At 46.9% G+C, this 24,940-nt stretch overlaps 1 protein-coding gene across 1 annotated transcript; it reads left to right on the forward strand.

Moving 5' to 3' along the window:
• The first annotated feature begins 3,279 nt into the window (after positions 1-3,279).
• On the forward strand, positions 3,280-23,963 carry LOC135375634 (zinc finger protein 271-like). The gene is made up of 5 exons (XM_064608306.1): positions 3,280-3,447; positions 4,884-5,027; positions 20,186-21,955; positions 23,251-23,842; positions 23,891-23,963. The coding sequence occupies exons 1-5, from the start codon at positions 3,321-3,323 to the stop codon at positions 23,961-23,963; spliced, it is 2,706 nt and encodes a 901-aa protein (XP_064464376.1). The 5' UTR covers positions 3,280-3,320.
• The last annotated feature ends 977 nt before the right edge of the window (positions 23,964-24,940 follow it).

Here is a 24,940-nt window from a genome sequence, read left to right on the forward strand (position 1 = left end):
GAACAATAAAATTTCTGTTTCTGTAACGTATCTTGGAGAATTTAGTTTCTGATATCATTGAAACTCGTATACGCAACAAAACAAAACAGTGTTGATCACGGCGGTAGACGTCGTCTGCTACGGCTACGGCGATGTGCTGGATTAAATAAATAACGCGAGTCAGTGATATCGAGGAATAAATTCAATATACGTGCTAGAAAAAGTATCATCATATTTTATTTCTTTTTCTTTATCCATGCAACGACTTCGGCACCATTCTTTCCTTCTTACCTCTGTGGTGGCGGTACGTGTTTTTAGTAATGTCATATTAATTAGAAACAGCCTTTAATTTTCGCTTCGAGGCATTAGAAATGTGGTGCTCTGTCAATGTAAACGATATTCGGATCTTCTCCGTTTCCATACCGTAGATCTAACCTAAATTATCACCAAACCAACCTAGGACACTGTAAACAAGTTAGTTAGACAAGGAACGGAGACAATCGCGCGCTCGGGGCAGCCCAACTGGCCGGGTTCTCCCAACTTCATCATCGAAGTGGATTTAGGGGGACAGGCGAGCTCGCATGGCCCCATTAATCTGACCTCAGAGCACCATACATCATAAGCTGGATTCGTCCAAAGGGACAATGAAAGAAAAATTACAAGATGAGACGCAGACAAGAAACGAGAACACATTCGCTCTCGCTTGTTCTCGGGCTTGTCGTTTACTTTTTATCGACACCGTTTAGAGAAGAATGTGGAACAGAAGTGGATCATTTCTGCACTGATTAGTTGGTTTCGGTTTACATATTTTTGTCGCGGCGAAGTGCAAAAGGACGTATTTCACTGGTGTGGTTCATTGAAGGGTAAGGGAGTGTAAGAGCGTCGTTTCGCGTTTCACCGCTGGCGTCAGTCAGAAGTTCAGAACTTTGACGTAGAAAATGAACTCGAGTGTGCTCCAGCAAACGGTCATAGCAGACGACGCGTGGACATGAAATGCTATCATCATCATGCTTTTTGTGTTGAGCGCATGAAACTAAATACATTCAGTTGTATCGATAATTAAATTCTAATCCGATAATTAAGTGCGTTCCACACACCGCGATGTTCTTACTTATAGGCTCGTAACCATATTTTTATTTAACCCATGCAACGACATCGCCATCGTTCTTTCCTTTCTCCGTACATGGCGGCGCGCACAGCGAACGTAAATATTGCAGCGTTGAACATTGAAAAGTGGTGCTCTGTCCGCGGAGACAATATTGGGATCTCCACCATTTGACGGGACCCTTTGTTTCTTGCCGTTAGTGTCGATTCTCCAAGCCAATTGGAACCAAAGAACCCCGAGCAGAAGTTCTAGGAGGAAACCGAGACCCCCATGCTTAGGTAAGTGACAAAAACCAGGCTTCGTCTGCAAAACACTTCTTGTTTAGTCTAAACGTATTGGGCTGCATAACTCGCAGTGATAGCGATGCAAAAATATCAAGTTTCTAAAATTTTATTTTATAGTATACTACATATATCGAAGGATCACAGTACATTTTGCGGGCATGCTGACGAGCCTTCCACACATAATGTCATTGTCATTTGTAGTGTGCAAAAAATGTACTAGTTCATAGGCTGGCTATAGCCCCTGCCCTTCGGTCACGAAACCTATCGTTCAGAGTTCACCACGGCCGCGTGACACTGTGACCCTGCCCGTTTTTCGTGCGTGAACAAGTACCACGCAGAACTCTTGCCCTACAGGACCAGAGAAAAGTTTACCGAACACCAGGGTAACATATTTCTCGATTGGGTCGACACGTTAGCAGGGAACGCAAGTGGGCCCAGAATACCGAATAGAATAGCGAGCCACCTGTCTGTAAGTGTGTGTGATCCTCTTTGCTGCAGGTGTAGCGATAACGGAAATGCATTCCATGGTCCTCTGTTACCGGAAGCGAAAATTATGGTCCAGTACTGAATTCGGGTAATGGCTGTTCCTGTTGTGCGATATCATTTCAGTGACTTTTCAGTTTATTTTTGTATTTTGACGGCTTTATTCTCTGTAATTCTCTAAATACTAAAGGAGACAAAGAGAAATATTGGATCTCTAGGGTGCATCCATCGCTTACTTACTCCTCCTAGTCCTCATAACTCCATGACATCAACACATATACGAGATGCAGCATGGACTCCACGCATTCTCCTCCACCATAGCACGAGGATGACAGCCTATATATCCTTATCTATTTTTTGCTTTTTTTTTCATTTTGACGTGGTTATGGCAGTATGGTTTGCTACCAAAAGGGTCGGCCTATGAGTGTGGCATTGGATGACGGTTACGCCCATCTTGGGTTTCTGGACTCTGAGTGACCGAAGACATGTTCCTACATTGCTTTGAAAAATCTTGCAAGATGTGCTCATCCCAACGACGTAAAATTACTTGTGTACGTGTGGCAGCGAAGTAGCACTAGGGTAAAACAGGGTGTTTTCAGCAGCTGACAGCTGTGTAACAGCCGTTCCATTACCGGAAACATTAACGGAAACAAAATTCAAAAGCTGGTATCAGAAACGGATAATGGAAACGAAAATATAGCAGTAGCAAAAACGAAAACGGTAATGAAAATATGTCCGTTATCCCTCCCTGGGTGTCTCCCCAATATAGATTATTTATTTATTTATTTATTTGCAGATACCACTAACGTCCTAAGCACGTCATTGTAGGAGTGGATACATTGAGAAACAACATGCATCATCAAGAAGAAAAAAGATAGAAAAATCAACAACACACGACATCAAAATATATACATTATACTTGGCTAAGATGGCCATTCACAGATTACACAAATATGATTGAAGCTCTGAAACAAAAGGAGATGCTGTTTGGGACGTCACAATACTGTCCGGTAATTCGTTCCATTCATTAATAACCCGTACAAAGTAAGAGTACCTGAAGCAGTCATTGCGATAGCTTATGAGTGTAATATGCCTAGAATGTTTGTTTCTTTGAATTCTTCTTGAATGGTAAGATACATATTTGTGCACTTCGAGCTTACTGTTTTCTCCCAACAACGCGAAAAAGAACTTTAATCTAGCAATTTTAGATCTCTCCGACAGGGGGGGGAAGTTGCGAGCGCTCCAAAAGTTCAGCTGTACTTTGATCGCGGTTAGATATATGCCACACTGGTGTTGCATAAAGCTTACATCTCCACCATTCTGTGAGCGTGTGACAACTGCTGATGTTCTTTTATTTTTTTGGAAAGGGTGGCAACAGTTTGGCTTCTCTTTAACAGAAAGCCGAAGAGACAGAGATCTGCATTTTTGGGACGTCAAGTTCTAGCCCTCGGGATTTTCAACCCCGAGAGATGGAGCTCTCCCTGAAGTTCGGTGGTCAACTCCCAAAAGTAAAATTGGAGCCTCTTGACGCTAGCCTACCAGAACAGGGCCAGCAACAGGAATGCAACGACTCTTCATCGGGAGACAACAACTATGGTAAAATTTTTGTAGACATTGTACTCGGTTGGTGAATGCTTTCTGGAATATTCCTGAGGAACATGAAATAGTCTAAACTATGTACAGTGCTGGACAAAAGTTTACGGAACACGCTTCAGCACATTCCATCCCCAGGGCGACACGCTAGCAGTGAATGGGACCATACGGAGTTATGGAGATTTGCCCAGGTAACAGGGTTCCTTCTTCTGCTGCCGGGTCACTCCGAAGAAGGAAGGCGACGGAGTGTTTTCCGCAAACTTTTGTCCAGCATTGTGCTACTAAGACCAAATGTTCTGGTGAATGTCTTACATCTGGCTGTCTCACGTCATTTAAAGGGGCTGTCGCATCCGTCCCGGTTGATTCTAAAACTATAGTGCAGTTTTACTCCGCGTTGGTTGTTGATAATAACGGGAAAAAATCCGACACAAATTGGTGGTGTCGTTCCTATGCAGTTGGACTGGCTGGAGTACTAGTGGAATGCGTCTGCTCTGTGATCGTCTCGCATGTGTATTGTTGTTTGTGTATGGTGTCGGACGTGTTCATAAAGCCAGGAGCGTCACAGCTTGTTCCAGACAGCGAAGTCACTTAAGGGCGAATCACTTCTTCAGAAATCTATGGATGATTTTCATTCGCACAAGACACATGAATACTCAGTTATCATCATAAGATTGGTACTGGCGTGTTCTCTTAGCTTTTCTCTAGTCAGTGACGTATTTTTTATTTGACAAGGTTGAGCCGTTGATTTTTAATAAATTAAAGTTTGGCGCGTCTCGAACATGTGCTGCCATCTCGGTAGAGTGTCGCGCAAATATTTGCGAATTCGGGCTCAATACAAATCGACGGATAGTCCTGGAATTCTACAAAATGCGTCATTGACAAGGGCAAAGCAAGGAGAACCCACCAGTACTTCCGTTCGGACGATATTTTACGCCGTTTCGGAGCGCTGTACGAACAAACGTTCTCTATTGTCTCGCGCAGAAGGGATTCCCCCTTAAGAACTCGCAGTGGTGAGCGAAAGTCAGCATATTTACTGACGTCTCTCCACTTAGTATATTGTGAAGCGAAAGCTGAGGAGATGACTTCAGAGATAATCGCCTGCTCCCATTTGTGTGCCTAGCTGGAGGAGGACACGTTTTTAAGACTCGTTTGTTTAATACTATTGAAGCTGTCTTCAGAAGAGAGACATGACCAAGTTGGTTGTTAAGCGGCGACAAGCATTACCGTATCGGTGTTTTATGTACGTTCTCAGATCCGATAGCCCCTTTAACAAAAGGATCCCAGGAAGTTTTTCTGGACTGGTGTTTTTGTGTTTGATGTGTACACATGAATTGTAACACAGCATAATGAGATTCAGAAAGGGGACAGAGATGACTACATATCACGTGGCTTGAAGCTTTGCTTTGTGACTTACTAATACCTTTTTTGTCTAACTTTAGGGGCAACTCGAGGGATGATCCAAATTAAAGAAGAACCTCGAGAGGAATCTTCGGACGAACATCCGATCATTGAAGTGAAGACAGAGCCTTACAACACTGCAATTTTGGACCAGGTGGGACACAGCCATGACTCAACGTCAGAAGGTGATACAAAATGATTAGTTCACTTAGTTACAAAAAAAAATCTACAAAAAAGTGTGATGCAACAGATATGCTTTGGAGAGGTTCCTCTCAAGCACGTATCATCTTTCCTGTCATGCTCGCTCATACTTGGGCTGTGAATTTTTCAGTAAAAATCTGGCGCTGTCTTCAATTTGGGGAGAAATCGGCATCACTTGGGCATCCGTGGGCTATGGGATGTTTTTGTTTCTCATCTTATCTATTAAAGGTGCACTAAAATGCAAATGCAACTTGTTCTCATATGAGAGCCAGTGTTTTAATTACTATGGTGTAAGCAAAATTAGTTCACGCAACACTACCGCTTAGAACAAAAATGCAGTGAAAAGAACTGTCTTTGGTGTCATCCAATGAGACTGTACGAGAAACACGTGTCTGTCTGTTGTGCACGTATGGATTTGTAATGGGGCCTGTTGTACTGTTCCGTACATGCGCCGCATGCTTTAGTCTCAAATTTTTCGATACTGATTTACGGAATCCTCACGACAGTTATCACAAATCTTCCACTGGCAACGTCTTTTGAACAGCGACGTAAGTCCGCTTTGTAACTCGCGCCATGTTTTTCGCCAAAACTGCTCCACGGCGTGGCGCACTCAGCGTGGACTAAGAGCACCCGATGCGTGAGTTAAAGGAACATTGACTGCTTAGCGGCGAAGCAAAAAATAATCTGGTAAAATTATTGTTGTTGGCTTCGTAACAGAATCCTTAGTAATGAAATTGCTTGGAATCCAAGCTTCTATTTATGACAAGTATGAAGTTAACGTGGCATGTAACTTAATTTGAAATGAACTTGTTCTCACATTTTAGTGACCCTTCAGGTCCTTTTATAAGTTTTTTTTTGTGACCTCCCAGCAGTCATGGCCACTAGCTACTTCTACAGTAGTTTAACTATAACTACTAACTACTTTGCAATGAAGTAGTTTAAGTAGTAGTCCAACTACTTTTCAGTGAGGAAGTTAAAACCACTGCTTTAACTACTACAATGTATTTTACAATGTAACATCTGTAACTACTTAACGTTGACCACCAACACCAATCCCATTCTGTAGTGTTCTTGGACACCCGAGTGTGAACGACAAGCAGTGATAAAAGTGAAGATTTAGTAACCATGCATGGCACAATTGCACTGCACCTCCGTTCTCATCAAACAAGTAGCTCGAGGTAAAAGTCGGAAACACAATCGCGTCGTAAAGCTTGCGACAAAATCGGAAGTAGTTGGCGCCTGCACTAACCTAACTACTGTAGCTAACTACTCAAAATAGTAGTTTAACTAGTAGTTGCCACTGCATTTCTGCAAGTAGTTGATAACAAATATTTAACTACAATTGCCTCCCAGCGCTAATCCTCTTAGGCAGCGGCAGTGCTGACACACATGGGTGTATTTCAGGGAACGCAAGTGACTCATTCTTACATGTGTTACGCGTGGCAACCTCTGCTCGTCTTCAGTGGAAATGTCACTTCAGGATTACGTGGCGACTGGAATTCGGGGAGAATTCAGTTTAACCGGAATTGGTCGCAGGTTTGTTTGGGGGGGGAGGGATAGCCGGGTTTAACCCGAAAAAGTCACTCCCTACTTATACTGAAGGCTGTCACAGAAGACAAAGCGATAATGGCTCCTGAATTCATAGATGTGTCTGCACCAAGACCTCTCCTTGCTAGAGACAGTTTACATCTTTCGTGAACCCTTCCGCTGGCTTACCACGTCTAGCTTACTACGCTGGCTTACTACGCTTACTGCATTGTAGAAGATGGGGAAATTCGAGATAAGGGGGCACATTGAGATACAGTAAAAGCTAGTTAATTTGCACCTCATTAATTCGAATTGCTGGATAATTCTCAAAGTCATCATGGTCGACTTCAAAGTCTGCGAGGCAAAGTCGCAAATTGGAGGAGGCAAAGTTATCATGGTACCGCCATATAGTACATCAATATATATCACACTCAAATCAGCTCCGCTACGGATAATTTGAACGGCGCGCCCACAATTGCACGCTGCCGCTGTCAGCTTTCCAGGTTCAAACTGTGCACCAAGCTACTATTTCTGCCAATCAGCAGACACCACTGGAATGCATCTTCTCCTTCTCTCCTTTTCTTTTTTCGGAATCGTGGCTGCGTTGCTGTCATCGTTCCACGTGCACAGTGTCGCTTATTAGCTCATGAGTGGAGTATCGAGTGCGGAGACAGTGCTCATTGCGTTGCACATGCTGGTGCGCGCATGAGTGCAGGTCAGTCCGTGCATAATATTAAACCCCGAGATTGGGGAACATGAGGGGACAGACACAACACGGAGTCTCAAAAAGTCAGTCCAGCAATGATTACGAACTCTTTTCCCCATTGTGGGTTTGTTGCCAAAGTGTGAATGAACACACCCAACAGGAGTCCGACATCAAGGCAGAAGGGATGCAGCCATGCGTGACGTGCTCCAAGATTCACGGACTTCATTAATGCAAGCAGTTCCGCAGCGGAACTGCCTGTTCTAAACTACAGTCGACCCCCGTTTATCCGGACGGTGCCGTTCCCGGCGAAATCGTCCGGATACCGGGGCATCCGGATAAATGAAACGACCGAATAGAAACGTCCTACAGAGCTAGGTTTAATTAAAACACAGAAATCTCGACAATGACAGCTGTTACATAGTAGTCACACTCGATTCCTGCAAACTTTTGCTAATTGCATAGAGTTGAGACACGCTGTTGCGCTGCTCGAAGAATGTCAGTGCGGACGCAGAGTGTCAATGTCGGAGCCTTGTTTCTCACTGGCGCGATCGGCACCGTCTTGCTGCACATCATCGGGGGCAACCGCAACAATCACACCGTCATCAGTCATAGCTGCACACACGTTATCATCCTTATCAACGTCAACCTAGTCAGAAACCGCAGCATCATCTACGGCATTCGCAGTGAGCCTCTGCATCAGGGATCGCAGCTCAGCTAGGGGAATGTCTTCATCGGCCAACGGGCCGTAAGCAGCAGGCCCTCGGGTTGGAGGTTTCCCCTCTAGAACCTGACAGTTGCTCGAGATATTTCCAAATGACTCGACTGGTCAACGTGACCCAACGCACACAAATAGAAAAGCAGGTCATCGTGCACGGTTGTCTCCCCTACGGAGGAATGTAGGTCCCTGACGTGTGACGGGAATAACCCCAACACAGCGAAAAGGGTGACGAAGCGGGGTCAGCGTCTCCTCTTACTCACCGTAGTCCGGATAACTGAAGCTGGATTACAAGAATTTTCGACTTTCGTTCCCTGGAATTCTTGTCCGAGTCCGGAAGCTGAAGTCCGGATAAACGAGAACAAAATACATGGAGGAAAATTCGTTCCCATGTCTTTTGTCCGGATACCGCGGGATCCGGATAAATGAAGTCCGGATAAACGGGGGTCGACTGTATCATAAGAAGTCTTAAACTGTTATGAGATGGACCTGCAGACAGCGCCACGGATGAGGAAGAGGAGGAGTTGCGACTGCGGGCGTTAAAAATGGAGGTGCACCGAACTTCATGCACTTTTTTTTAGCTTTGAGGGAGGTCAAGACTAAGCACTACAGCACGTGCATGCAAACGAAGCTTGACTGTGCTTTGTTTTAACAGTCAAAGGCAAAACTCACTAACTGGTTTATTTCGCAAATAAAATTCTGGACTGTTCATCGTGCACTCCTGCTTTATCTAGCAGATAAACTTCCGTTCCAGACAGTTGGCTGGTGCATGGTTGATAACGAGGTAAAAATGTAGATGGTCCACCTATTTGTTTTGCTGTGCCTGCTACTCTCTTCAAGTTATTTGAAAGCCTCAGAAGCGGATTGCCTCTTCAATTTCGAGGGGTGGGTGGGTGTCTTAATGACAGGAGCGGAAAATATCTCAAGAAAATGTGAAATGGCATAAAAGATTGTCAGCACCCTAGCAGCTTCTCCTCTCTGCCTGTGCAGGAACGCGTATTACCTAGTTCACCTTCACTCCAGCGATACCATCTTGACGGCACAAAAGACTGCATAAAGACGAGGCCTTCCCTAAAAGTACATTCGTGCGCGTTGTGCTTTCTCCAGTTTGTCAGCGTGCACTGAGTTAAAAAAAAAACAAGCGCGGCTACAAAGCGTAGAAAGTTTACCAGGTGGTATTCAAAATGCGCAAGTGATACGTGATGTTTTTCTAACCTCATGCTGTTAGGACAAAGAACAGCATGGAGAGAGGAAAGACAGATGAATGGAGAACATCTTCATGGAAAAGCGTGACAAAAGGCAGCGAAATGGTTCGTAATCTCGCAGCAAGACCACGTGAGCAAGAGAAACAGCAGAGAAGGATCTTTCTCTAGACTTTTCTTCCACCAAGGAGAGTGCAGGCGAGAGAGGTCACTGATTGCACTAGAGGATTGCAAAATTCGAAGCATGAAAATTTTCAGCAGTGCTGCCGTCGCCTGTTGGGAGTGGGCGGGATTCGGTCGAAGGACTGCCTCGAGGAATGCTTCAGTTCTGTGCGTGGCTGAACGAATTGGTAGATGACTGTTGGGTTTCAGTCATCCATAAATAATGCCACCTCCAACGCACGCGCCACATTTTTGTACGACGTTGCTGCGGCCTGAACTCGTTGATACAACGAAGTCCGTTCCCGCAGATTTTTGTCAGAGAGCGAATTGTCGCGCAAATGAGGAACAGCCTGAAAATACTGTTCTCCTCCTCCTTCACCCCTCATGTTGCACGTGTTATCAACTGCAAATTCTGTCCGTTTGCTCTTCGTTCCTGCCATGCTCAGTCTGCTACCTGCGTCGATGATGACCACAATGGTCAAGTGTCCGATGGTCCTGTACTCTTAAAGGGGCACTAAAATGCAAAAAGTTGCTATCGAAAGAAAGTCCGTGTTTCAATTAGTATAATGCCAGCAAGATTAGTTCACACGGCGCTACTGTTTAGAAGAAAACACAACGAAAGCGGAGCAGTCTTTGGCGTCAGTGAATCGTATCCCCAGGAGGCAAGGATTGGCAGCGGGGCAGCAGGAAAAGCAGGCGCATACGTGTTGTAGGTGCGTGTATTTAGAACTGGTCCGGTTGAAGTGTTGTGTATATGAGTGGCATGGTGTCCACTGCTCATTTTTCAGTACCGATTCCCTGAATTGTACCCGAAACAGTTCTCGCATATGTCCTGCTGACGACATTTATCTTCGGACAGCGACGCCCATCTGCTTTTCGATGCGCACCACATTTTTCGACGGGACTGCTCCATGGTGTGACACACACTTGCACGCGCAGAATGGTCTAAAAACACTGATGCATGAGCAGAAACGAGGTTTGGAACACTGAACCAATAAAGAGTCTGGTGGAATTTAGTGCTCTGCCTCGAGTACTAAGGGAGCGTCACACACAGTTGACAAGAGAAAGGTTGCACTGGACTGGAAAATAAAACTTCAGGGAGAGTTCACAACAAAACAGGAAACCAGCAAAGAAGGTTAAGTCGAGCATTGACGTGGTTTGTGGCTCCGTAGCGTAGTAACGTGCACGAAATCAGTGTAGCGTGCAACCTTGTTCTTGCATTTTAGTGTCCCTTTAATAGACGCTGCTTTCCGTGCAACAGCTGTGTCTCACAATGGGTTCACATGAAAATGGCGTTGTGCTCTGGATGATGCTATCTGCACAGGCATCGCGTAGGCCCCTCCCTCTGTACTTTGTGTTACGCAGTGGCTGCAAGGTCAGTGGTCGTAAAAGAAGCAGAACGCCAGTGTTTGCCCCCCTGACTGTCCTCAAGAGTTCGTTCATAGTCAGTGAGATCGACGGTCAGTGGTCAATATTTTGTTTAAAGAATTTCGCATTAGCGCATTGAAGCAACTGTGGCTATGGGCGACGAAACAGACGTGGGCAGATGCAGAGAGGACAGCAGGGCAGAAAGGAGTGTGTGTGTGTGGGGGGGGGGTTAGTGTGCATCCTGGGCCGACTTCAGGGGGAACTGTGCCGACATTCGTCTAGAAAGTCAGTCAGTGGTCGTAATGACGGGGACAGAATATACACGTTGTACCTGATCCATCCTCAAAAGTTTGGTCACAGTCAGATAAAGGTTATATTATGTTATATTATCTTTATTTTACGTGTATTTATTTCCAGGTCTGTGTTGTGGGCTTGACCTTTCAGTCTCAATGTAGCTCTGAAAGAAAAAGGTAAAACATAGTAGGAGTTAAATTTATCTTATCTTACCTTTACAAGTTGTCATGATAACGAGGGAGAAATACACGGTGCGCCTGTGGGGAGGAAATCGTTCCCTAGAAAAGCAGTCACAAAGTGACGACGTCATCTTCATTTCATTTCTCATTTAATTTCATTTATTCATGAGCTCTCACTTAGTACACAACATTACCAGGCCCACCTCAGTCTGTGGGGCTTGTGACACAGGGACAGACATCAGCAGCGGTTACCTGGAGCATGAAAACTATAATACCTGACATCATTGTATGTTACATAAAATACATAAAACCGGCATGATTGACCTCATATGTTCCAGATGATCAGGAGCGAAACAAATTAAATGAAAGCAAATTGAAATACCCAGCAACTGTCTTCAGACACGGGAAACAAACTTCACAAAGGCTACCTGAAATGGAGATTTCTTAAACATGCCGTCAAGTCTTGCTTACGTTGGGTGATGAAAATTTCATTGGGCAGCTCGTTAAAAATCCTAAATCCTAAAATCATACTAGCGAGTGGCATAGTAACAGCTGTGGACTGTATCAAACTGTCTGTGCTGTTAATGCCCGAATTCTGCAATTTCAGTAGCAAGAGAAAGGAGTGGTAAGCCCCATATTAAGGTCGAGCACTTTCGATCAAGCATCTTCAGGTTGCACTTCCTCGAATGCACAGTTGGAGGTCAGCACAACTACAGTTGGATCACAACTCATAAACGCTGCTACGATCACTACCAACGATTGACACACTGAGCAACCTTCAGACCGAGTGAAAGTCAAGTCACACTCGCCACATGGTACTTCATCACAAAACTCGTAAAACAAACAGATTCACTTGCGACGCGTGTTCCGCGAAATTCCGTCGTGCATCAACTCTGCGGGTGCATGCAAAGTGTTGCGCCGGAGAATGGTTGCACAAGTCCACGATGTGTGTACTTGCATGCACATCAAGCACGCACAAGAGCGATCTCTGCCCTGCAGAATCCAGCCACAATATGCGCCTGTGGCATCACAGGTACTCACACATCGGCAAGAAGTTGTTCAAGTGTGATCTCTGTCCTGCACAGTTCCACCAAAGCGTGGGCTTGTCACATCACAAGCGAGAACACACAGGCATGGGGCCATACAGATGTGATCTCTGCCCTGCAGAGTTCGGCAAAAGCAGGAAATTGCGAGACCACAAGAGAACTTATGCGAGTGAGAGGCCATACAAGTGCGATCTCAATGCTCAGGTACCACAAGCGAAAACATACAGGCGAGAAACCCTTTAAATGCGATCTCTGTCCTGCAGAATTCAGTCATAGGACAGCTCTGACGTGTCACAAGCGAAAACACACGGGTGAGAAGCCCTACAAGTGCGATATCTGTATTGCAATATCTGTATTGCAGAGTTCAGCTCCAATGTGAGCCTGTTGTATCACAAGTGAAAACACATGGGCGAGACGTCCTATAAGTGTGATCTCTGTACAGCGGAGTACAGCGGAGTTCACCCAGAGTTTTAGCCTGTCGTGCCACAAGCGAAAACACACTGGTGAGAAGCCCTTCAAGTGCGACATCTGGCTTGCAGAGTTCAGCTGTAGCGCGAATTTCGCGCGCCACAGGCGGACACCCACAGGCGAGAAGCCATACAAGTGCGACCTCTGTCCAGCGGAGTTCAGCCAGGGTGAGAGGCTGCCGTATCACAAGTGAAAACACACTGGCGAGAAGCCCTTCAATTGCGACCTCTGTCTTGCAGAGTTCAGCTGTAGCGCGAATTTCGCGCGCCACAGGCGGACACACACAGGCGAGAAGCCATACAAGTGCAATCTCTGCCCTGCAGTGTTCAACCACAGGACGGCACTGTCACATCACAAGCACACACACATCGGAGAAAAGCCGCACAAGTGCGACCTCTGTCCTGCAGAGTTCAGTGCGAGGGCAGGCCTGTGGCGTCACAGGTGGACACACATGGACGAGAAGCCATACAAGTGCGACCTCTGTCCAGCGGAGTTCGGCCAGGGTGAGAGGCTGCCGTATCACAAGCGAAAACACACTGGCGAGAATCCCGGTAAGTGCAACCCCTGCGTCGCAGAGCTGAGCCAGAGCGCAAGCCGGTCATGACAAGCAAGAACGTGTGGGCGAGAAGCCCCACAAGTGCGATCTCTGCACCGCAGAGTTCATCTTGAAGGGCAGCCTGACTCGCCACAAGCGAAAACACACAGGTGAGAAGCCCTACAAGTGCGGTGTCTGTAGTTCAGAGTTCAGCTGTAGTGGAATCATGTTGCGCCACAGGTGCACACACACATGGGCGAGAAGCGACACAAGTGCGATCTCTGTCCTGCACAGTTAGTCGATAGCAGGACGCTGCGGCGTCACAAGCAAAAACACGCAGGCGATAAGCCCTAACCTCTGTTCAGCAGAGTTCACGCACAGCATGAAATTGCAGTGTCACGAGCGGACACACACGGACGAGAAGCCACACAAGTTCAATCTCAGTTCCTGCGAGCTTGACCCAGAGCTCAAACCTCCAGGGCTACCACAAGGGGGACCTACGTGGATGTTCAGTGGTGCAACCTCTGTCCTGCAGAGTTCAGCCATAGCATACATGTACGTGCAGCAGTGATTCAGTGATTCCTTTGATGAAAAATTTGGGAGTGACACTGCTGTTGTCCCGGGCAGCCTGCATCTCCGCAATTCTCTCCATTTCCCGCAATTCTCTCCATTTCCCGCAACTCACTCTAGATAGTCATGCAAGTGAAGTCAATAAACCTATTGTTTTTCCTCAACACCCACTCAACCATCGTGACCCATTCCACATACATCAAGTGCCAGTGTGCAAATTTTTGTTTGTCCCTGGCGGAGGAAATGTCTCAGATGGAGAGGTGGACACGTTGATCAACGTGTTTTTATTAACATCTAAAACACAAGGTGCACTTTTTATGCTGAGAAATATTAGATGCTGCACTGCCTTCATGTTGACTGCCTTCCTTGAGCGTGTACATTGCTATAGGAGCGTTACTGATGTATAGCGGTAGGTAAATGCCCCTTGTGTGGCATGAGATATTGAATAAATTTTTAAAGGATCCCGAGGGAGCCCTGCCTTGGGCACTCTCGTGCGTATTGTTTGTTTGTTAAAGGTGGATGCCCTCGTCAGAATTTCTGTCGGCAAACGTTATTTTGCATGAGGCATAGCAGCAAGGTAACTACCACCACCACCTAGCATCAAACCTGCAAATAGGGGAAGTGAAACCCCGTTTCAAACCATGCTCACAGGCAGCCTAACTGTTGCCGGCATACAGCAGCGATTGACCACCCACTCAAAAATCACACAATTGGGCTAAGTCTTGGTGCTCAGCTGACGGAGTGTAAAAACTGGGTCCTCCACAATGCAAGAAAGACAAATTTTTGACGATGCTGCCGTTCGTTGCTGGGAGAGGGTGGGATGAATGGTAGATGACTGTTTGGTTTCGCTCTCTCGTAAATAATGTGGCCTCTGATATCGCTCTATATTTTTGTGCAATATTGTGCCTTAGTTCTGTGAGCAAACTCTATGCTTACGTCAGTCAACTACAAAAACTGTCCGCGCTCTCAAAGTCCACATTCTGAAATTTCAGGAGCGAAAGAAAGCAGTGGTGGGCTTCACATTAAGGACGAGCTCAGAAGCAGTTGCGATCACGCATCTTCAGGTTGGACCTCTTCCAGTGCACAGTTTGAGACCAGCACAACAACAGTTGAACCGCTGTTCGAAAACGTTGCACTAGTCACTCTTGACGGTCGACCCACAGAGCAATCTTCAGACCAGAGCGAGACCCAAGTGGCGGGCAAGTCATCGACGTTCGGACATGAGAAAGACAGGCTTTATAAGTGCAGTGCTGGTTTGGCTACATGCATTGACACTGGGCCCTTGGAAGATGATCTCAAACCTCACAAAACAAAGACATTTACCTCTGACATGTGCTCCGTGGCAATCAGTCATGCATCAACTCTGCAAGTCCATGCAAAACATTCCATGGGAGTAAGCTTGCACAAATCCAAGATATGTGCATTTGCATGCGCATCGAGCGCATCCAAGTGCAATCTCACCCCTGCAGAGTCCAGCCGCACTATGTGCCTGCGGCATCACAAGCAGACACACATGGGCAAGAAGCGCTACAGGTGTGATCTCTGTCCTGCAGAGTTCGGCCATTACACGAGCCTGTGCCGTCATAAAAGAAAGCACACAAGCGTGAAACGTTACAAATGCAATCTGTGCCCTGCAGAGTTCAGCAACAGTGAGAAGCTGCATGATCACAAGAGAACACACACGAGTCAGGGGCCATACAAGTGCAACCTCTGTCCTGCACAGTTTGGGCATAGCACAATCCTGAAATGTCACAAGCAAAGACATACAGGCGAGAAGCCCTATAAGTGTGACCTCTGTTCTGCAGAATTAAGCCTTAGCTCTAGCCTCTATGACCACAGGGGGACGCACAGAGATGTGAAGCCCAATAAGTGCGATCTTTGTCCCGCAGAGTTTAAGAAGAGGGACACCCTGCAGTGTCACAGGAGATCACACACGGGAGAGAAGCCATACAAGTGTGACGTCTGCATTGCAGCGTTCAGCCGTAGCTCAAGCCTGTTGCGCCACAAGTGGACGCACATGGGCAACAAGCCCCATAAGTGCGACCTGTGTCCTGCAGAGTTCAGCAACAAGACGGGCCTACAGTGCCACAGGCGAACACACACGGGAGAGAAGCCATACAAGTGCAATGTCTGCCCTGCGGAGTTCAACCACATTACGAGTCTGTCATATCACAAGCGAAAACACACAGGCGAGAAGCCCTATAAGTGTGACATCTGTACAGCAGAGTTTAGCCGTAGCTCGATCCTATTGAGTCACAAGCGGACACACACGGGAGAGAAGCCCCATAAGTCCGATCTCTGTACTGCAGAGTTCAGCAGTAGCGGAAACCTATCACGCCACAGGCGGATACACACGGGCGAGAAGCCCTACAAGTGTGATCTCTGTCCTGCAGAGTTCATCGAGAGCACGAAGCTGCGGTATCACAAGCGAAAACACACTGGCGAGGAGCCCTATAAGTGCGACCTCTGTCCTGCAGAGTTCACCGGCAGCACGAAATTGCGGTGTCACAAGCAGACACATATTAGCGAGGTGCACTGCTAGTGTGATCGCTGTCCGACAGAATTTAGCCACAGTCCAGACCTGGGGCAATACAAGTGGACACACATGGTCGAGAAGCCATACAAGAGCATTCTGTGTCTTGCGAACTTGAACCAGAGCACAGACGCCCAGTGATACCATAGGTGGACTTATATGGGTGTGAAGAGGTGCAGCCTCTGTCCTGCAGAGTTCAACCACAGCACACACATACAGACACCAGCCAGAGGACCAGCAGAGCATGGACGTGTGGCTTCATAAGTAGGCATGACACACTTGGGATAGAAGCTGTACAACTGCAGTCAACACGACCACATGAAAGAGAGAAGGCATCCAAGTGTCTGTTTCGTTGCATGTCCTTAAACCTTTCGACCTAAAGGAGCACATGGCAAGGCGCAGGGGGGAAAGGCTGTAGAGATTCTATCTGTATGCCCAGCGTATCTTATTTTCTTTTGTATGCTTCTCCTGATTCTTCTCTTTGGATGTTTCACTTGAGACTCGAGCACATGAACAGACGGAGGTTGATGGGAGTTGAATTGGTGCTGGGTTGGGTGGTGATGGATGTGAAATCTCAAACACCGTACCCAGTGCCAAGGAACAAACAAACAAACATGGAAAGGACATCACACAGGTGTGAAATGCCAACCCAGCTTTATATCCTTTATTTCCACGAGCAAAATTCCTGTTCCCTTTTCATTATCCCTGTGACAGACACATCTTTTTTATTTATTTTATGCCCTCACTTTGCTAAACCATTGAAATAAAGAAATTTTGCAAGATGTAACAACTTTTAACTAAAATCCTGAGAATTACCTTTTCGGTCGCGAGCATCTGTTGTGGAATCCATTACAATTTATTAATGACATCACAATAGTGGTCATTGACAGACGCTCGTGTAGGGGTACGAGAGATCAAAACTTGCAAAAGACGATGGCCCTGGGCGGCTATGCTTCACTACCTCACGGCATATAAACACACTTCCCCTGTTGTTGACCTCGGAAAGTGCATGATGTTTTTGTTGCCGATGGGGGTATAATTCATCATAGATGGGATTCAGCTAGTTCAACATCTGGATCACTTGAGAGGGAAGGAGGAGAACCGTTTGTGCTGTGTGTGAAGCACTTTCGCGTGCACACAATATTTAGTTGCAAGTTGTTGGATCGTATATACAGGGTGTCTTTTTTTTTTCTTCAATACAGCGTTTTCATTAAAAAAAAACTAAAGGCTATAGACATCCTGTTTTCACTTCTGTCGTCTCTGGGCCGGTGGACGTTCTTAGCCTTCTCTTGCTCAGCCTTTGGATGACCAATTACCAAAAAATCGTTAATTAACTTGTTAATTATCAAAGCTACGAAGTTGTCCCAATTTTCCAAAATTCGTGAAGGAACACCGTTTTTTTTCTTTTAATTTGTTCATTGCGCACCTTCTGAGACGCGTCTTTCCTTCACCCCCAGTGTGAGAGGGTGAAGGAGCACAGTGCCGCCTCATGGGCGTCAAAGATGAGCTTTCTTGGCGGAAACAAACCAAAAACAAATATATCGGGTGACGCTATCGGAACTCCGTTATCTTGGGTTGCATTTTCTGTTTCCCTTTAATCTTTTTTTGAGGATGCAAGTGGCGATAGTGTGCCCTTTCACCCTTTCACACCCTCTCACGAATATCCGCAATGAACAAAGTAAAGAAAAAATGGTCTTCCTTCACGAATTTTTTTCGGAGAATCTATCGAACGGATTTCCGTTCGGGAAACGGCGGTGATATCAGGTGACCGAAGGGAAGAGATGTTATCGTTGGGACAACTTCGTAGCCTTTGTAATTAAAAAGTTGACTAACGATTTTTAGGTAATTAGTATTTTGACGGTTGAACAACAGATGGCCAAGATCTTCTGCCTGCCCAAAGATGATGGTAGTGAAATCTGGATGTCTATAGCCCTGATGGTTTTTTAATGAAAAATCTGAATCGAAAAAAAAAACCCTGTATAATAGCAGGTATGTCAGGGTGAGGTTGCGCTGCCACACGGCGGCGTCTGTACAGCCACCTGTGAGCATGCTGTTAGTTTGGTGTCCCGCATTAAATTGCTTCAATATGTCTACACCATCATGTTACCTGTCTTGTATATCCCAGTGCTGCAAGCATGCACCATCTGTGCGGACCGTGAAAAGAGTGAAACCGGGAAATTTTTTTTGCTCACTTCCGCTCTTTGTATTTTTGATTATATGCAATGGTACTGGCATACTGTGTACAGGAGCAGTGTTTCTCGGTTCCAAGAATCGCATGTTCTACTCCGCAAATTATGTCGACAAGAGCGAAATGGTGCTGACAAGATGGGTGCCTGACGAAGTATGATCTCAGACAAGGTGTACATACACATTCTCGTTTTCATGGAGCATCTGGTTTCTGGTTTGGTGCTTCAGAAGCAGATTTTTTCAACTCTTATTCTTTGTAGGTGACAGAACCAGCAACTATGTTTGGGCGAGGCTGGGGTGTCACGACGTAAATGACCAATAGGATATAGAAGTGATTGACCAATGCGAATATGCAGAAAAATGTGCACAGCGGACACTGGCTTGGCGTTCGTTAGGTTTTCCAGAACTGGAGATGTTCCGATCTGAGCTGTTTGGAGAATTCCCATGAGCGTACCACGAAGAAATAGCGCTAGGTTTCGAGGCAGATGAAACTCCCCAAGGCAACGTATATGTGTACTATATCCATCTCCAAAATAGATGTTCTACAGCTGTGTCAGTGTGACACCAGCCTGCGAGCGGTCCGTTGATTCCAAGAAATTTGGGAAAGGATTCCTTGAAGGATCACTTTGGGAGTGTCGCTGCAGTTGCCCCGGGCAACCCGCATCTAGCCAGCGCCTTTTCCGCAACTCACTGTTGATAGAGTCATGCAAGTAGAGTTTATAATCCTGTAGCCTCGTCAACACCCTCTTATTCTTCATGACCCATTCCACATACACCTAGCTATACCTTAATGCCAACGTTACTTGTATTTTAATTTTTGCTTTTGTCTCTGGCGGAGGAAATCCAACATTAACATCTAAACACGATCTACATCTAAGTCATCAGCATCTAGAACACGATGAGTACTTGTTGTACCCAGAGATAGTACATACTGCACTGCCTTCATGTTGACCACCTCCCTCCAGCATGTACTTTGCAGAGCGCGAGCCATGCCATTAATATAGTAACTGGGATTGAACTGGGAACATGCCATTAATCTAGGAATCTAACCTAAATGTAAGTGATATATGGTGGTACGTCCCCTGGGTGGCATGGGTGTGGTGTGAATGTTTAAGGAACACTGAGCAGCCCCGCCTCGGGCACTGTCGTGGTTGTTGCTTGCTTGGTGAGGGTGGGTGGTCTCGTTAGAATTTTGGTTGGCAAACGTTGTTCCGCGCGAGGTAAAAATAGAAGGGTTACCACCACATAGCGTGAAACCTGCAAATAGCGGAAGCGAAACGCCGTTTCACACCAACCCTGCTGGCTCTCGTAGACGGCTGAGCATCCGCCAGCGTGCGGTAGAGACCGCCCACTCAGTGTCGAGTGATAGACCCGAGTCGTTGGGGCTCCGCTGACGGAGTGTAAAAACTGGGCCCTGCACAATGCAAGAAAAACAAATTTTTGACGATACTGCCGTTCTTTGCTGGGAGAGGGTGGGATGAATGGTAGATGACTGTTTGGTTTCGCTCTCTCGTAAATAATGTGGCCTCTAATATAACCCTACATTTTTTGGAGTGTATTGTGCCTTAGTTCCGTGAGCAAACGTTATGCTTACGTCAGTCAACTACAAAAACTGTCTGTGCTCTCAATGTCCACATTCTGCAATTTCAGGAGCAAAAGAAAGCAGCGGTTGGCTTCACGTCAAGGACGAGCTCAGAGGCACCTGCGATCACGCATCTTCAGGTCTCTCCTCTTCAAGTGCACAGTTCGAGATCGGCACAACAACAGTTGAACCACAGTGCACAAACGATGCACTAGTCATCACTGACGGTCGACCCACAGAGCAATCTTCAGACCAGAGCGAGACTCAAGTGGCAAGCAAGTCATCGACGTTCGGACACGAGAAAGACAGGCTTTATAAGTCCAACATTTGTTTAGCCGCATGCATCGACACTGGCCACTTGGAGGTTCATGTCAAAACTCACAAAACAAAGACACTTACCTGCGACAAGTGTTCAGTGACATTCCGTCATGCATCAACTCTGCGAGTGCACGCAAGACATTGCACGGGACCAGGCTCGCAGAAGTCGAACGTAAGTGCACCTGCATGTGCATTGAGCGCACACGAGTGCAATCTCAGCCCTGCAGAGTCCAGCCACAGTATGTGCCTGCAGCGTCGCAAGCGCACGCTCGTGGGCAAGAAGAGCTTCAGGTGTGATCTCTGTGGTTTTGAGTTCAACAAGAGGTACAAGCTGCGCAATCACAAGAAAGCACACATGAGTGAGGGGCTATACCAGTGCACCTTCTGTCCTGCACAGTTCAGGCAAAGCGCGATGCTGAAGTATCACAAGCAAAAACATACAGGCGAGAAGGCCTATAAGTGTGACCTCTGTCCTGCAGGGTTCAGTCATAGCTCTAGCCTGTATGTCCACAAGCGGACACACACGGGCGAGAAGCCCCATAAGTGCGATATCTGTCCTGCAGAGTTCAACAGGAGGCACGACTTGCAGCGTCACAGGAGAACACACATGGGAGAGAAGCCATACAAGTGTGACGTCTGCCCTGCGGAGTTCAGCCGCAGCGCGATGCTGTTGCGCCACAAGTGGACTCACACGGGCGAGAAGCCCCATAAATGTGATCTCTGTCCTGCAGAGTTCAGTCATAGCTCTAGCCTGTATGTCCACAAGCGGACACACACGGGCGAGAAGCCCCATAAGTGCGATCTCTGTCCTGCAGAGTTCAACAAGAGGTACGACTTACAGCGTCACAGGAGAACACACACGGGAGAGAAGCCATACAAGTGTGACGTCTGCCCTGCGGAGTTCAGCCGCAGCTCGATGCTGTTGCGCCACAAGGGGACGCACATGGGGGACAAGCCCCATAAGTGTGATCTCTGTCCTGCAGAGTTCAGACATAGCTCTAGCCTGTATGTCCACAAGCGGACACACACGGGCGAGAAGCCCCATAAGTGCGATCTCTGTCCTGCAGAGTTCAACAAGAGGTATGACTTACAGCGTCACAGGAGAACACACACGGGAGAGAAGCCATACAAGTGCAATGTCTGCCCTGCGGAGTTCAGCCGCAGCTCGATGCTGTTGCGCCACAAGGGGACGCACATGGGGGACAAGCCCCATAAGTGTGATCTCTGTCCTGCAGAGTTCAGACATAGCTCTAGCCTGTATGTCCACAAGCGGACACACACGGGCGAGAAGCCCCATAAGTGCGATCTCTGTCCTGCAGAGTTCAACAAGAGGTACGACTTACAGCGTCACAGGAGAACACACACGGGAGAGAAGCCATACAAGTGTGATGTCTGCCCTGCGGAGTTCAGCCGCAGCTCGATGCTGTGCGCCACAAGGGGACGCACATGGGGGACAAGCCCCATAAGTGTGATCTCTGTCCTGCAGAGTTCAGCGAGAGGGCGGACCTGCGGTCTCACAGGCAAACACACACGGGAAAGAAGCCATACAAGTGCAATGTCTGCGCATTGGAGTTCAGCCACATGAAGAGTCTGTCACATCACATGCGAGAACACACAGGCAAAAAGCCCTATAACCCTGTATCCACACGAGTCAGTTTTCTGCCGGCAGCAAGTCGGGAAGGAGTGAGAGGATATCCGAGATAAACGAGGTCACTACGCGTCTGAAGACGCCCGCTCATTCTCTAGCATTCACACGAGTCATTTTCCCGGCGGCTGTCAGTTTTCCGATCCCTTCTGTATTCGTGATTGCATATCGTCTGTGTCTAGCGTAGGATGGACCAATGATAGAAAAAAAACTTATTGCGCTTGGGCTCCTTGTGAGTGATTCAGAGTGCATTCACATGAGAAACGGGACAGGATATGGGCCAAAGAATAGATTCCGAAGAAGCGCTACGGAATGTAAAACAGCGTTAACCCAAATCTCCATGTGGACGATCCAAACGCCTGTTGGAGTATTTTGAGAATAGACGCTGTCACATTCGGTTTTATTTTCCACTAATGAAGCGTATCTCGATGCTGAGCATCAATATAGGCGCGACAGCGTGCCGACAAGTGATGGATTGGCGATGAAGCTGTGGTGTCGAACTACAGGTAGTCAATAATTAATTAAATTAAATCAAATCAACTTTTCTTTTCCTTTCGGTAGGACGAGTAGCTTCCAATTATTATGTTTTTATACATGCATTGGAAACGTGCATGCAAACGATTATGTGTAGTCAACATCTGTCCAGCGAAAGAAATATCCGCGTTTATAAAATTCATGCTTGTATTCCGTGTCTGTTTCGTCTCACGTAGAGAAAAAGCTTACTATGCAACACTACATTGTAGGTATCTCTCTATATATTGCATAATTGTTCCGAAGCTGCTGCGCTGGTGTGTCATTGCACCACTTTCGCAGTAAAGCCAAGCATCGTTGGTCGTTCCAATTCAGAATTTGCCATAGTACAGTGAATGCCGTTGTATGGGACACATGCAGAACAATCCCGATGAAATAAAAAGCAAGCGCGATAAGGATCCGTTGCGTCACCTCCTCCTTCTGCCGTCAGCAGACGCCGCCGGTCGTCAGAATCTGTGCCGGGAGGACAAGATATCCAGCTGCCTCCGACTGCCGCTCCGGAGATCAGAAAGTGGTGACGTGGCGAAGAGCGCCGGTCACGTGGCACCAGAGAGCGGTGACGTTTCCTGACGCCTGAGCGTCAGCCGGCAGAAAACTGACTCGTGTGAATACAGAGTAAGTGTGATCTCTGTCCTGCAGAGTTCAGCCGTAGCTCGTACCTGTTGAGCCACAAGCGGACACACACAGGCGAGAGACCCCATAAGTGCGATCTCTGTGCTGCAGAGTTCAGCTGTAGGGTACTCCTCACACACCACAGGTGGACGCACACGGGCGAAAAGCCCTACAAGTGTAATCTCTGTCCTGCAGAGTTCAGCCAGGGCACGAGACTATTGTATCACAAGCGAAAACACACAGGTGAGAAGCTCTATAAGTGTGATCTCTGTACTGCAGAGTTCACCCAGAGGTCTGACCTGTCACTCCACAAGCGAAGACACACAGGTGAGAAGCCCTATAAGTGCGATCTCTGTACCGGAGAATTCAGCAGTAGCAAGAGCCTGTCATGCCACAAGTGGGCACACTTGGGTAAGAAGCCCTATAAGTGCAAGCTCTGTCCTGCAGAGCGCGGAAACAACTGCAGAGCGGAAACACATGAGCGATGGGCCCTAGTAGTGCTATCCCTGTTCGACAGAATTCAGCCACTGCGCAGACCTGGTGCAATACAAGCGGACACACATGGACGGGTGTCTCTGTGCTATAAACTTGAGGCAGAGCACAAACCTCCAGGGTTGCTGTAAGTGGACCTTCATGGGCATGAGGAAATGCGACCTCTCTCCTGCAGAGTTCAGCCACAGCACACACACACACACCAGCCGGAGGACCAGCAGATCACGGACCTGTGGCCTAGTGAGTGAGCACAACACACTTGGGACAGGAGCTGTACAAGTGCTGCCGATTCTTTTCTGTTGGGTGTCCTCAACCTCAACACAGATGGAGAAAGGACAGCAGGAAGGAGTGAGGGGCAGGGGGTTATTATACGTCCTGGACCGAGTTCAGGGCCCAATAAAGCACAGATGTCCTTTATACGTCCAGAGGATAATTTGATTAGGACATTTAGTGTGTCAATAAGATATCTGGATATGTCCAGTATACGCTGAAAAGACATACGAATCAAATGCTTGTCAAGATCACGTTGCGGAGGATATCCTGGGTGGATGTTTTCCCCTCTACTGGGTGTATGTCTGAAACACATGTAGAAATGTCCGTCGGACGTTCTGTCTACGTTTGCCTCAATGCACTGTAGATGCCATGCATTATGACACCACGCAGGCTCTAAACTGCCAACCAGGGTTTATTTCGACGAATAAATTATTCCCCTTTCTTTCATTATTATCGTGACAAACACTGATCTATTTTTACTTATTTTTGCCCTACGTCCCCAAAACTGATGAAATAAATAAATAAATCAACCCGAAGAACATAAAAATATATGTGTATATTCTGCAAGATGTAACAACTTATAACCAACATGAGAGAACAGATGTTCTAAGGCTGGAAGAACATAGAAAGGACAAATACGAACAAAGCCTAAAATTGTGAAGATGTGGGTTCGAGTCCTACAGCTGGCTCACTTTTTTCATCGACTTTCATCATTCAACTTACCTTTTGTGTCACGAGCATCTGTCGTAGAATGCATTACAATTTGTTAAATACTGCTCCGGACTCTGGAAAACAGAGTTAACCTTATTTAGTTCATGAAAAAAATCGGTGCCTCAAGGATTCTATGGGCACAATTTCAATCCTGTACGAATCCTGTGCATTTCCGTCAGCTCTTCAAGATCTGCTGAGCCTCCACAAGTTTCGATGACACGAGGAGCGGGTGCAGTAATCA

This window comes from Ornithodoros turicata, unplaced genomic scaffold (genome assembly GCF_037126465.1).
Source record: "Ornithodoros turicata isolate Travis unplaced genomic scaffold, ASM3712646v1 ctg00000911.1, whole genome shotgun sequence".
Classification (NCBI taxonomy): Eukaryota; Metazoa; Arthropoda; class Arachnida; order Ixodida; family Argasidae; genus Ornithodoros; species Ornithodoros turicata.